Genomic DNA, 14,364 nt, shown 5'->3' on the forward strand with positions numbered 1-14,364 from the left:
TGGATACTTATTTGTGATACTTTTAATGATATTTGTATATTGATGTATTGTACATTTGTATTAATGTGACACAAGGTACCACACATTAAAATACAAATTTTACTAGTGTCAAAATAGCATTTTTGATAAATGAGATGCAATAATAGAGAGTCTTAAGATGCGGAGAATGCAAACTTAGGTCACGTTTAGTTGGGCAAAATAGGTGGTGAGGCAATGAGACTCCTACAAGGCTTAATTGCTACGAATTAATGAAATAGCTCATTCCTTAAAAAATGGTCATTCCTTCAAAATATTAAAGTCGTCTTTACATCACAAAATAGATGGAAACCCTTTCCATTCCATGGAATGAGAGGTACTATCACATTTTCACCCTCACATTTTTCTTCTAATTAGATATTTCTATATATATAAACTTCTCAAAATTAAATAAAATTTTATTTTTTTTAATATTTTTAAATAAAATGAGAAAATAGTTTTTTTAATGTATATGATTTTTTTAAAATTAAATATTATTTTTATAATGTAAAAGGGTATTTTTATCAACTAATTATTTTTATCATTTCATTTCATCAAAATAAAATTGTACCAAACATAACAAAATAATGAAATACTGGTCAATTTCATTTCTACTAGTATTAAATATAACAATGAAATGAAATAGTCATTTCATTTTATTCTCATTTTCTTATCTTTTTTCTTTCTATTTAAAACCATTCCAACCATTTCGCCCAACTAAATATATGCTTATATGTTAGCTGGTTGGAGGATGCGAATGCATGAAGAGGAAGAGGTATGTCACACGGTTGATGCGTCATTATCATTTGGTGAAAAAACATGGTCAATGATTGAAGGTAACATTAGTGATGGAGGCTCAGGTGGCGGTGACTATTTCTAAAATTAGGATTTATGATTGGGATTATTTTGGAATAGGATTAGGATATTTGATTAGGCTCTAACACAAAGCAAAAGTTAGAAAATATTGTAGTGTATTATTTTATTGACGTACATGTTAGAACTCTAGTCTTAACTAATATTTTTATTTAAAAACAGAATTGGTATTGAGGGAGAAATAAGAAAAATTGAGGGAGAAACTAAAAGGAATGGGAGCGAAAATAGACAGAATTGAGAGAGCATGGAGAGACTTCAATTATCTTCTTCATAATTCATACATAATTTCAGCAATGTGGATTTAGCTTTTTACAAGGCAGTTACCACTCTTCCACTACTAATAACTGTTACTAAATCACCTCCACTATCTTCCCACTACTCCATTTATGTTACTTAACTATTCCTAGGATATAACTATAAATAACAAACTAAATAAAGATATAACAAATAAAATAAAAAATAACTTCCTCATTCTAGGTGTCGTGACATTCCCTCCTCCTTAAAAAAATTTTGTTCCTAAAAAATCTTAGCATCTGGCCTCACTTCTTCATCCAATCCCTGCTTTCATTATTTGATTCATGCTTCTTAAACTGTAAGGTGTTGAATCCTTAACCTTTATATAGTAATTATGCCAGTTAATTTTAGTGATGAGTATTTCGGTAATAACATTCTCTACCAAAATTAACACCATAAACTGGTCTACACCATTTGAAATGACATCAAGACTATAGTATCGTTCAAGATTAAAAACGTTCAAAATAGTATTAAGATATTCTCCTGCTAAAATCATCTTAATCTATTTGATGCCTACTTTAACCAAAGCTATGGACTCCCTTCTCTAGGTAAAGAAATAGTATTCTTAGATACTTCTTTCTCAAAACCATTCCTGGACATCAACCAATCCTTTAGACATTGCTTTCTTTGTCAATCCATCGAATAGTTCTCATTGTTCTCCTGCAACCTCTCAATAGCCATGTCATAATTTATTAACTATTTTTCAAATTTCTTGGCAGCTGTAACAAAATTCTTTTCAACATCATTTGTTTTAGGAATTGATTGAGCCAATTTCTTATTACAAAAGACTAGATCAATTTCAATTCCAAAAGAATCATTTGTCTCTTTCTCAATCTCAGAACTTCTCTGTTAACATCTTTCAATCATGATGATTGATTATCTAAATCAATCATCTCATGATTCGAACTTTCAAGATAGTTATCTTAAGCATCTCCTTCCGAAACTCCTCTTTTTAAGAAATTAGAATATTCATTGAAAAATAAATTCACTGGAATACTAACCTAATACCATTTGGCCATCACGAGCATGAATTCTTCTAGTTTTTTTTTTTTTATTAAATTTTTCTTTGAATACATTCACCAGTGACTACATTTTCTCAAGAATTCCTTAGGCTATTTGCGCAGTTCAAATTCTTCAAAATTCAATCTAAATCACTACTACCATAACCACCTTGTTCTAATTGGAATCAACTGCTATGAATCCTAAATCATAGCAGGGAAACCACTATTCTAATATCAAATATCAGGACTTTAGTCTTAATTAATGTTTTCTTTGAAGATAGAATTGGAATTGAGGGAGAAATAGAAAGAATTTAGGGGAAAACAGATAGAAAATTAGGGAGAATCAAACAGAAGAGGGAAAAATTGACAGAAAGTAAGAAATAACCGAGAGAAATGGGAGAAAAATAGATAGAATTGAGGAAAAATAGAGATACTTCAATAATTTTCTTGATAATTCATACATAATTTTGGCAATGTAAATTTAGCTTTATATATAAGCTATCCTTAGATTTTACAAGAAAGTTGTCAATCTTCCACTATTAGTAACTATTAGTAACTGCTCCTAAATTACCTCTACTACCTCCCCACTACATTTATGCTACTTAACTGTTTTTAAAACATAACTATAAATAACAAACTAAATAAAGATATAACAACTGAAATAAAAAATAACTTCCTAATTCCAGGGCCGTGACAGTACAATGTACACATGTATTGTATATACAAGAATTGCAACAATGCCCCCACTTGTATTATTGAGAGTAATTATATGCTGCCTCAAGTCTGTCTTCAATCTTCATGCAGTCTAGCAAGTCTCAATTAGTTCTAAGTAGGAACTCTGATTTGGAGCACATTTTTGAGCAACAGTCACAAACCCCATTTAAATTAATGTCTGAAGACTGGAACAACCAGTCAGTTACTTCACTTATCAACATTAGTGGTACCAAGAAACCCTCCGTTTCGCACCTGAAAATGGGAAATATTGCTGGTGGGCCTCTCCTTTTTCTCCAATAGGTGCTGAAGAAGCTGCCTCAGGAAAAGGTAATATGCATTTCCTCTCCTACAATGGAGAAAATTTCTTCCAGCCTGCAAAGAGCAAAACTTTTGTCATCGAGATCAATAATTCAAATTTGGGGGACAAATAACTTGTCACTGAGCTCAACATTTCAAATTAGGGGAACCAAAAACTTGTCATTGAGGTCAACATTCAAAGTAGGAAAACATAACTCAATGCTCTCCTAGAGCTGTGCTACAAGAGATTCCAATTTTCAGTTTTCAAATGATATATAACAGCCACTATGGTTTTTATAATTGATAGGTGAAGTTGGACTTCTCTTTGCTTTTTTGTCATGTTTGAGAAGCAAGAACTGAAGTGATCTCAGCTGGAACTCTAAAATTTTTTTTGCAATCTATCCTCAAATGAAATACAGAGTGAGTTCAAATTGGCAGAAACAATAGTTCATTCAGGTTACCTGTACATATCAATGTTCACCTCTGCAAGCCAGGATGTTAAATAAACCTGCAACTCCAACAAGTAGTAATTCAGACACCTAGAAAAAAGGAGAAAATCAAAGACAGGGAAGAGAAATAGAAGCACAGCCAGGTTTGACCTTCGAACATTTATTTCCACCATTTTATTGATGGCCCATTTAAAGATTAACCCAGAAAGAAAAGGGACAGAACAAAAAGAAAAACCTATTCAATCAAGACAGAGAGATCCCAGAACAACTGCTAATAATCAATAGTATTACTCGGAAATTCCATCTAAATATTCCTATGTCCTCTTGGGGAATTGCTTTTAATTGAATTATTTAGGATCACCATTTTTCATTTGCTATCTCTAAGTGAGGATGGATCTTGGTCGCAGCAATAAGGTTGCTCCTTTGTGACTTGAAAGAGATGGGTTCAAGTTTTAGAAACAATCTTTGGCATGGTAAGAGTAGGAATGTGTACAAAAATGGTGCTCCCACCCCCCAACCCAACCCACTCATAGCAGGAAGCCTTGTGTGATAAGGATGTCCTTTTTTATCTCTAAATAGGGTAAGTGCAGGAGCTATACTAAGTAGCATAAAGTTTAGACTGTCAACCTCATAAGTAGGAGACTGCTTGCCAGTTCCATTATCAGGCCCATGTCTGAAAACGGTTTGTGCATGGCATAAATACCATGAGAACTTATCATTTATAGTTGGAAAACATTCGAAGTTGGTGAAAGGAACCAAATACCTGCAAAACATCATGGTCTGGTTGGCAATTACGTTGGTCAGTAGACATGTCAGACTTCCAGCTCTCTGGGTGAACAGGTTCACAAGTTTCTTCAGAATACAAGCTGCATATGCATAAATCATCAAATTCTCCAGGATACAGCTCATCTGACCAGCACACTTCACCTATTGGATATTCTTCATAACTGATAGAGAGAAACTCCACCACAAGAAGCCGCTGCTTATTCATATCGGCACCAAAGTCAGTAGCAGAATACATGCATATCGAGGACAGGGGATCAGACGCATTTGTGACCCTCATGTCCAGATTAGAAATTTAAATTTACCTTCAAATTCAGTTCCAATCTGAACATCTGAACAAGCTCGTGTGCTAACTCCTCTGCAATAATTACAAATGTTAGAATATTCATCAGAAAAACCAATATATATTGATCCAAATAATGTCTCATACAATGACGGTCGAGCAAGAAAATCTCACTAGAAAGCATATAGCACATCACTTCATCTTCTTTCCAATACATAAACAAATAAATTTCCACATCTATCCTTATCATCCACTTTCATTTTTGGCAATAAACTCGTCTATCAACAAGTTTCCCAATACTCTACAGTCAAGATGATTCTCAAACTACTCCTTCAGTGATCTTTTAAATCTAATCTTCTGTCTATTTTAATTTTCAAAGTTTATCAACTACGCCAGATATTGAATTCAGAAAATATGCAACACAAAGATTAATCTTATTAAGTAGACAGCTAACGGAAAAGATTAATCAAATTTCTCAAAGATCCTCTAAACTCTTGGTTGAAACTGAAATCAAACTACAACAAAACAGCAGCAGAAACAACAACAACAAACAGCACATTTGGTACAAACAATGTAAGTATTGCAGTAAAATTAAATCATCAAAGTTCCACAAGAAATGGATGCAATGCAAGGAGACAGTAGAAAATGTGTAATTATACAGTTTTGTATTTTTAAGTGTACAGTTATATCCCTAGGTGACAGTTTTTTCCTGCTTTATCTGACAGTTTACATGGCATAACCAACTCATAGGGGTGGTTACTAAGTTGTAATATATATATATTTGTGAGACACAAATAATAGATGCAGTTTTTCTGTCCAAAAACAATCATACCAAAAGCAGGAATTGACCAGAATGTAAATACTGGGATACCACCACCATCCCCATTGTCATTCTTATCCACCGATATGCTAGAAAATTGTATGAGTGGACCACCAGCCCCTTGAAGGAAGCTCCTCATAGATTTGCTTGCATTCACCATGTGCACTACAACAGCCACCTGTAAGTAATGATTAAGAACCAACAAGATGGTGTTTCTTCACTAATTTACTGAGAATACATGGAGCTAAAACATAGTAAAAGGATAGATCTATATATGTAAGTATTGTATAAAGATCAATCTAGATTTCATTTTTCAGTTTAATGTTTATGACAGCTGGGTCTGAGGTTAATGCCCTAATGGCAACTATGAGATATGAGTCATGACAAAAACTCAGAACATTTCAGTGGTGGCAAATTGAACCATGTGCCGCAGGCATAAATTTGTTTACCAAATAATTTGAGGATACCATAAAATACAAGTTAAAAGTGTGGTCTTTGAATGCTGCAAATCATCTTACATCAACTCTTTTAAATTTCTGAAGTGCTGTGAGAGAATACCTGATAGGATTTAAATACCCAGATGTCTAGATGGACATGCAGGCCAAAATATGCAGAAGTTAAAGACGAGTTGTCTACAAAATCACACAAAATGCATAACACTTATTCTAAACATAGAAAGCTGCATGTTAATGTATAAACACCTACGAATTTCAAATTTATAAAATAAGCATTTAAAAATTGCGAATCTGAGTTGTGTTTTCCAAAGTCCTCAGGCAAAAGAAACATGTAGGCACATACCATTACCCAACCCTCATACCCGAAGTCTGTTTAACACATATGCAGATGCAATCATAGACTAGTTTCCTTACATGCATAAACTTTTGAAACTTTTGCAAGATAAAATGTTTACAATTTAGAAAATGAAATGACATAAGTTTACGTACCATATCCCTGTAGGAAGATAAAAATTTGCTCCGAAGCAGCATCTGTAACAAAGCTTTTCAAAATATTATTTTTCAGAATTATAAATTTTACAACTGAAGGAGAAAAGGAGAAAAAAAAAAAAAAAGAAAGTTCTTCCTTGATAGGCTAAATGGGCATTTCCCCTTAAATTAATAGCATGATAACTAGAAATCCTTAGCTCCAGAGTTCGTTCTTAGTTCTTCAAGTCAACCAAATCTATCCCTAATTCTAAGAAGGACAAAGATAAACTTCAAATCAACCTATATACCAAGAGATATGACACGGGTATGGTAAATATATTTACTTGGTCTGATTTGGTCAATTTTCAAATCAGAGAATAATAAACGTACATTGAGAACATAGACCCACCTTGTGCTCAAAACAAGATATGAAATTCTCTAAGCAGTTATCATACTTACCCACCATATACTTGAGGATTAGGGAGTAAAACATGGTATTAGCCAAAATCATGTAAATCATTATTCCAGTAGGCCATCCCTACATAATTCCAAATTAGCTACTTCTAATTGCAGTTGGTGCAATTTTCATCTCAAATCATCACTTTTAGTATACCTTTACTCGAATATTTGCTAAAATTTCAATTAATTGGGTTGATAATTGATGAATATAGAAAATGAAGCATTAGAAATTTTAGTATGTCAGATTATATTACATGTTCCAGTATGAGCTTAACAGTTGGCATATAGGTACTGCTTCTCATATAAGTTCATGTCATCCTCCGTGTGTTTTTCCATATATCATCACCAGTGTTATCTGACACATGAAGAAATGACATCAAAACCATCGTAACTTCCTGCAGACTTTCCCATGCTTTAGCTGACTTCCCAAAATAGTGCCAAACTTCCAAAATTTATTCTCTTTATAATGCTAACACCAGTCATAATGTAAGTAACTGTAACAAGCCAGGTTTCAAACGGGAGAACCAACTCAAACCCAAGCCCAGACCTTGTAGAATCAAAATGTCTGAAAGAAAATCACCTGCTGCTTAAACAATTTCCAGCAGGCTTTCTTCCTGATATCCGGCATATCACTCAGAGCACCCAACTCCATACCCTTCATGTACCTGTACCAAAGCCAACTGCATAAATATATCCATACACACCCATGCATACTGTGCATGTGCTCAAGCAACAAAATTTCCAATTCATTGGCCAAATATTTCCTTTCTTGGAGAGAACAGACACTCTGACAGGATACAAATTATACAGTGTTTTCAGCACAATAAACATGGCAAAATATAACATAGAACAACAAAATAATATACAGAGAAGTTTAGAAAAATTTTCTGACAAACAAAATATTTTGTACATACAATTGACACAGCATAACATGATTCAGTTGCATTTAATCATTAAGAATATCATATCACCAACTGCATCTTATCCGAACAAAGTTAGGGTGTGCGGATGACATTTATGTCAATTGACATCTAAAAGTAACATTCAATATATCAAGTCATGCAAAAGAACAATGTGTCAAAACTTTACACCAATGCCCTTCCTAAGTCTTGACACAACCCCCTAGGGAGGGAATTTTTGAATCATTAAGAACAATTCAACAAAAAAACACCATTGTAGTGGCATTAACTGAGAGTATACCACTTTATCTACAGATACTATATGAGAATATCAAATTCCAATTTCGGCACATTGATGAAGTGTTTTCCTATCTATACTACCGTAAAAGAAAGAAAAAATGGAACGAAATTGGATACATATAAATGGGGGCTTTTTCACCTTTGAGAGAGATAGGAGTTAACAGTGGAAGTAGCGTGAGACCGGGCTGAGGATGAGGCGGAGGACCATTGCTGCCTGTAAGAGGCCAATTTCGACCACTGGTTCCGGATGTTTCGCTGTGCCGCCGGTCTCCACAGCCGTATCACCGATGACGGCGGTATCGGAGACGGCGTGGTAGACCTTTGATGCTTAGAATCTGTGGCTGGTTCAGGCGAAGGAGGAGGAGGAGGAGAAGGCGGCGGCGAGGCGGTTGAAGGCAGGTTTTCTTCCATTTGGCGGTCTCTCGGGCGGCGCGCCGCCGTTAACAGAGTCAAGCAAACAATGGCTTCACGAGATTATGCATTTTATATAAGGAAAAATATATAATATTATGTAAAATAGTTAAAGAAATGTTGGGAGATATTAAAAAATATATATTTTTGAATTATTTTTATAATTTTAATAATATTTCGTAATATTAAAAAAATATTTCCCTCCATAAAAAAAAAGTTAGAAACAACAAAAATCCAATCTTTAACTAAGTTATGTTTGATTATTTTATTTTTTTAATTTATTATTTATTTTTAATTATTAAATCATAATTTGTAGATAGAATTTATATTTATACTCGTTTGAATATATTATAAAATTTATATTTATTTTTTATATTAAATAATTATTTTTTAGATTATAAATTATATTTACAAAAGATTCTTATATTTTTTTTATTTATGATTTTTTAGAATTTTCATTTCTTATTTTTTGAAAAATATCATTTTTTCATCTCTGTTTTGTATCGCATCTGTTTCATGTTTCCATTTTTGTACAACTTACTTATCTATTCTACTAGATAACGTTTGTTAAAATGAATAAGATAAAATTGTATTAAGATAACTTATCTGTAAGATCTAAAATAACTTATCTGAAAGGAACAGTAATAAATTTATTTGTAAAATTTAAGATAAAAAGTCATATGACTTCTTTCTGAATAAATTTAACAAATACAATGAAAAATACTTTTGTTCGAGATACTTTCCTTATTTTACTTTTTTTGGTCTATATATTAATTAACAAACATTATCTTAAAAAATAAAAAAAAAGATTTTTAATTGACTTAGACTGAAAATATTATACATTAATGGAGAAAGCTAGTGAGTTGGGGGTTACCTCATTTAAGTTTTTGGAGGTCACTTTGTTAATGTCTTATAATTAAAAATTAAAAATATAATTTTAAATTAGTAAAATTAATATTAAATCAGATTAGAGGTAAGGCTGGCTTTGGGGTTGAAATTAATTTAGCGTTGTGGGCTAAAGATATATTTATAAATTAAGTTGGGCTTATAATAAGTACTAACCCAACTTTCACCAAAATGAGTTTATTTTTAATTAAATAACCGAACGTGCTACGCTAACCCATTTTGCCAACTGTGAGCATCGATGGAGGCCAGCGGCGGAGACTTCGGCGGCAATGGCCAGATCGACCGTGGTTTCACAGCCGCAGGGAAGTGGAGTGGCGTTGGACGGGGTGGTCGTCTCATGGCGGATTGACCAGATCTGAGTTGTGATAGAAAATAGAGGGGGAGATCACAACAGGGGTGTCGGTGGCACCGGAGATGGTGTAGGCGTAAGGCGCTGAACGCATATGCGGCGACGACTCCGTCGCTACCAATTCTAAAAAAAATGCTTTATTCTGTACTCCGACTATTTTTTAATTGCATCAACAATGCTCTTAACTTCTCAAGCAAAGCAAATATTTGAGTATTACTTTTACTGTGGCGACCCCACTCCAGAAATTCTTATGACTGAAGTATAAGTGGGGATGTCATAGAAAATTGAAAACAGAATAAAACTCTAATAAGAACATATACTCCATCCACACTAAATAATAAAGATCACAATCATTTTTTTCATTCAAGATAATATAAACATAATCCATTACATCTCATTAGGTTTTTTCAAAGAAATACATCAAGTCTTAGTGACAAAACGCAGCCATAAACATGGCATAAACTAACTGACAACCCTAAATCTTCAATTTAGGGGAGCTCTGTACTCAATTATTCCAAAAGATCACGCACTACTAGGACCATCCTCGTCTTTAGCTTTACCTTTATCGAGAATGATGTAAAATAAGAATGAGTCGCAAAATTTAGTAAGTATAATGTGAAATGAAAGAGTATAAGAATAAGAATTGCAACAATAAATAAACTCATGGAAAACTAAACCATTAGCCACGAAATGCACCCATGCCATGTACCATCCCCGTGTGCTTAGTAATTAAGGTTGTAAAAGTTTGAAACCACCCAAACTCATATATATACATATTAAGCGACTCTTGGAGCCATTTAGCTCAATCAAATGTCTATGCCTTCATATTGCATACGTCCATTGGGGCCCATTAGCTCAACTTAATGTCTATGTCTTCATATCGCATACATCCATTAAGGCCCATTAGTTCAACCCAAAGGCTTGGCACACAAATAACATACACAACATAATATGTGAAAACATGCATATGAAATGCTTCCCATTCACAAACTTCTACATGGCTTGATAATGGCTTTATATCATGACCATGCATGCACACTTATTTCCCAAAAACATTTACACAAGAGCCGGAGTCAAGAGAAAAACACCTAGGAAGCAACTTGATTCTCATAGTGGAAATCAGCAGCATTAGTTGACAGCCTATAGAAAACTGTCGATAGTTTGTCCCATTGGTCGATAGCTTCCTGGGCATTTGTCAACCGACATAATGCTTCCAAGCTCGAAACAGAGCATTTTCAAAACAACCCACATGCAAGCTATGCAAAACCTTGCATGATCTACATCCTAACAAAAATACATCATTCCTTTGAAAATTATAAGGTGACACAAACCCTATTTGAAGTTCCAAATGGTTTTAGGAAGCAACAACAAGAATATAGGGAGAATTACAAAGTTTTTTTACATAGGCTTTAAACTTGGACAATTTTGCAAAAATAAAGAGTTTTTTAATTAAAAATCCACCAAGATCCCATGATTTATAGGTTTAAAACCAAGAAAGGGGTTAGAACTTGCCTTATCTAGCTTCTCTTTAGAATCCTTACTTGAAGAAAATTACCACAAGGAGGAAATCTAACAAAGGAAGAAGGAAAGGATGTTGAATTAGTTACCAACTTACATACAAACCTCCTCGAAGCTTGATAATCGAAGAAGAAGAATGAGAAGAAGAAGGAGAACCCTAGCTCTTTGTAATACCCTGTATTTCATGGTGATGGAAAAGATATGATTTTCGATTATTTGGAAAAGACCTCGGGTGGTCTAGGAAGCCCAAAGATCGATTTCGAGAAATTAATTAATAAAATTATCGAATCGACTGAAGGGAATGCCCTGAGACTTGGATGCCCAGGGAAGAGGGCATGAGACTGGTGAGCGTCTCGAGGTGAGCCTAATGACACTGGAAGTAGTCTGACTGGAAATAATTTTTGAAATAAATTCTGTATAAGTCTGAATGAGTGCCCATACCGAATGGTAGTAGGGGATATCTGGGAGCTGAGAGAATCCTAGGGGTGGTCTGATTTTGCGAGTGAGGCAGCCCTAAAGCTTTTTTGGGTGGAATAAAGGTCCGGCATAGGTGTAGGGACGAAATCGATATTTTTGAGTAAATGTTGGCAATTAATTTTGAAGAAATAAATATTTCGGGTGGCTTGATGATATTAATTTAAATCTTGGAGGGCCTAAGTGCAAATAATAAGAATTTCTATGTGGAATCTAAGGAGAAATAGAGGGGCAAATGTGTAATTAATATGCATATATATAGATATTTTGGCGTGGGGGTCAAGTGTTCAACAGTGCCCCAATTTCTTGAAATTTAAACGTAGAGAGAGAGAGAGAGAGAGAGAAGAGAGCTCATGGCCAAGAGAATGAGAGTAGAGGAGAAAGTGATCAAGAGAGAGGGGATGGCCGAGAGCTGGTCGGAAGCGGTCGATTGCAGCGCCAAGCGGCGATGACCGTGTGTTGGATGGAGGTGAATAGAGGCGGTCATGGTGACTGTGGTGTTGGGCAGTGCTTTGAGCAGCGAGGAAGGCGGCCGGTGGCAGTCGCGGCATGCAACAGTTAAAGCGGTGCCTGAGGTGGTGGCCGACGACGTCGGCCATGGAAGCATTGCCCGCAAGGGAGGCCGAAGCTGGCAGCGGGTTCGCGACGGTCCTAGGTGGCGTAGTGCGGTCGGCGATGGCCGTTGGTGGCGGAGCTGGCAGCGAGAGTGGTCAGCAAGGGCCGATGGTGTGGCTGTGTGCGGGTGGCCGTGCGTCGTGAGGAAGAAGAGACTCAAAAATTATTTTGAGGCTCAAGAAGCGTGCCAGAGACTCAAAAATGGGGTTTTGAGAACAAAGCAGCTTCCCATTGGGCATCGCTAGTGTGGGCAGTTAGTTGGATTTCTCCTCCAGATCGGGTAAGGTAAATTAATTAAATTTTTTTTTGGTTAATTTCCATTATGTGAGATAATGTAGAATAATTGTTAGTTGGATGAAACCCTCGGTTAGGGTTGTTTGGAAGTTGTCGGGTGATTTTGCGGTGTATGGCGAAATTGAAGGCATTGGTTTAATGCTTGATGTTGATGGATTTTGTGTGGCATTTAGGTTTTACCGAGGAAGCGGTGGTCCTAGAAAAGTTTGAGGTTCAGGCTGGAGTTCGTGCCGAGGCAGAGATGAGGCTTCGAGCCAGGTAAGGGATGACCCTAAGTGGTGGTGGTCTTGCTTGCAATTGTAAGTGTTTCTTTATGAGTTGCATGTAGTGGTCAACATTGCATGATATGTGTTCTAGTGTACCTATGGCATATGGAGGACTAATGTGTGGGAAGGGTTGGTTGATACCTTAACCTATGGAGGTTATGAGGGTATGGAAGACTACCCATTTTGCATTTCATTTTTGCATTACATGCTCTCTTATGTTTCATTTACTTATGCACTACACCCTTACTGAGTCTTTATGACTCATGAGGTTTTACCTCATGTTGTAGATGTTGCAAGTCCGAATGCCAGTGGTGGTGATGATGGTAGGTTGAAATGGCGACTAGCGTTGTTGCCCGAGTTTGTGATTTATATTATCTCCTGTATGTATTCGTGTGAATGTATATGTTGTTGGGCACTGAATGGCATCCAGTTTATTGTAATCATTTAGTATAATAAGAGATTTTGAGATTGCTTGATGTATATGGTTTAGTTGATGGAGCCGAGTTTCGGATCAGGTAAGGATCAAAAGGTATGTTCCCATAAATTCCTAGTACTCAACAAATATTTGATGTGCTAGCTTTGTGTCTGGGTCATCTTTGGTTTGTTGTGAGGTGAGCTGAATAAAGGTGAAGCTCACTTCGGTTTCGGGTGCCATTCTATTGTGTTTCTTGTTTGCTTTGGGATCGATTTCTCGAGTGGAGCGAAGAGAAGGACAAAGCCTAGTGCCCACCTAGGGTGTTTCATGATGAAACATAGTCCCTTTCTTCATTGTCGGTTGTTGTGTGTGAGTAATCCGGTTGATTATTCACCGATGGCGCCCGTAAGTAGGAGTAGGTCATTACACTCTTAGCCTCCCAATTCCATCGACACTCTCTCTCCCTTAATTCTCTTCCAATTGTCCTTTTATTTCCACATGCTCACTTATCATCTTTTTATACTTATCATTTAATTTCCTATTTCAATGTATATTTATATACACTTAAGCCATAATTCTCTAATTTAGCCCACCTTTAAATATTAAGTCAATAACTCACTTATATATATATATATATATCCAATATTCCATATATAATTATCTCCTACTACCACAAATTCAATATGGCATATGTATGCATACCTTGCTCCACTTTGACTTTTCCAACTTCCAACCATCTTTGCTCCTTGACTATTCAAACACATCTCTATATATAATTTTCCTTGGCTTGATTCTTCCCATGCCACCTACATAATCACACAATTTTCATCAATAATTAATATTTACATAAAATGAAAATTCCATTTACCTAATGATACTCACTGGGCGGCCTAACCCCGCTAACGGGTTGTTACAATTTCTCTCCCCTTAAAAGAATTTGGTCTCCCAAATTCATATCTAATTACTCAAACAACGGAGGGAAATAATGCTTCATCTCTTCTTCTAG

At 35.4% G+C, this 14,364-nt stretch overlaps 1 protein-coding gene across 3 annotated transcripts; it reads right to left on the reverse strand.

Annotated features, from left to right (window-relative positions):
- Positions 1 to 2,840: 2,840 nt before the first annotated feature.
- On the reverse strand, positions 2,841 to 8,574 carry LOC127795994 (uncharacterized). Of its 3 annotated transcripts, none has more exons than XM_052328004.1 (8): positions 8,250 to 8,574; positions 7,492 to 7,576; positions 6,474 to 6,515; positions 5,542 to 5,707; positions 4,732 to 4,784; positions 4,407 to 4,622; positions 3,656 to 3,702; positions 2,841 to 3,269 (listed from the first exon to the last, which is right to left on the reverse strand). In XM_052328004.1, exons 1-8 carry the CDS (start codon positions 8,519 to 8,521, stop codon positions 3,215 to 3,217), a joined length of 936 nt encoding a protein of 311 aa, XP_052183964.1. In that variant the 5' UTR covers positions 8,522 to 8,574; the 3' UTR covers positions 2,841 to 3,214. The 3 variants fall into 3 exon arrangements, with proteins under 3 accessions (XP_052183964.1, XP_052183966.1, XP_052183967.1); XM_052328006.1 differs by having other exon boundaries at positions 3,656 to 3,733; XM_052328007.1 differs by lacking the exon at positions 6,474 to 6,515.
- Positions 8,575 to 14,364: the final 5,790 nt, after the last annotated feature.

Source organism: Diospyros lotus, chromosome 2 (genome assembly GCF_014633365.1).
Source record: "Diospyros lotus cultivar Yz01 chromosome 2, ASM1463336v1, whole genome shotgun sequence".
NCBI classification, from domain to species: domain Eukaryota; kingdom Viridiplantae; phylum Streptophyta; class Magnoliopsida; order Ericales; family Ebenaceae; genus Diospyros; species Diospyros lotus.

What these genes read in the sequence shown, in the direction of transcription:
- LOC127795994 (XM_052328004.1), bottom strand. Translation starts at nt 8,521, where the DNA reads ATGGAAGAAAACCTGCCTTCAACCGCCTCGCCGCCGCCTTCTCCTCCT. An exon ending in AACTCCTATCTCTCTCAAAG is followed by an intron (nt 7,577 to 8,249) that starts GTGAAAAAGCCC and finishes GCTTTGGTACAG; the next exon opens with GTACATGAAGGGTATGGAGT. An exon ending in TATCTTCCTACAGGGATATG is followed by an intron (nt 5,708 to 6,473) that starts GTACGTAAACTT and finishes CATTACTTACAG; the next exon opens with GTGGCTGTTGTAGTGCACAT.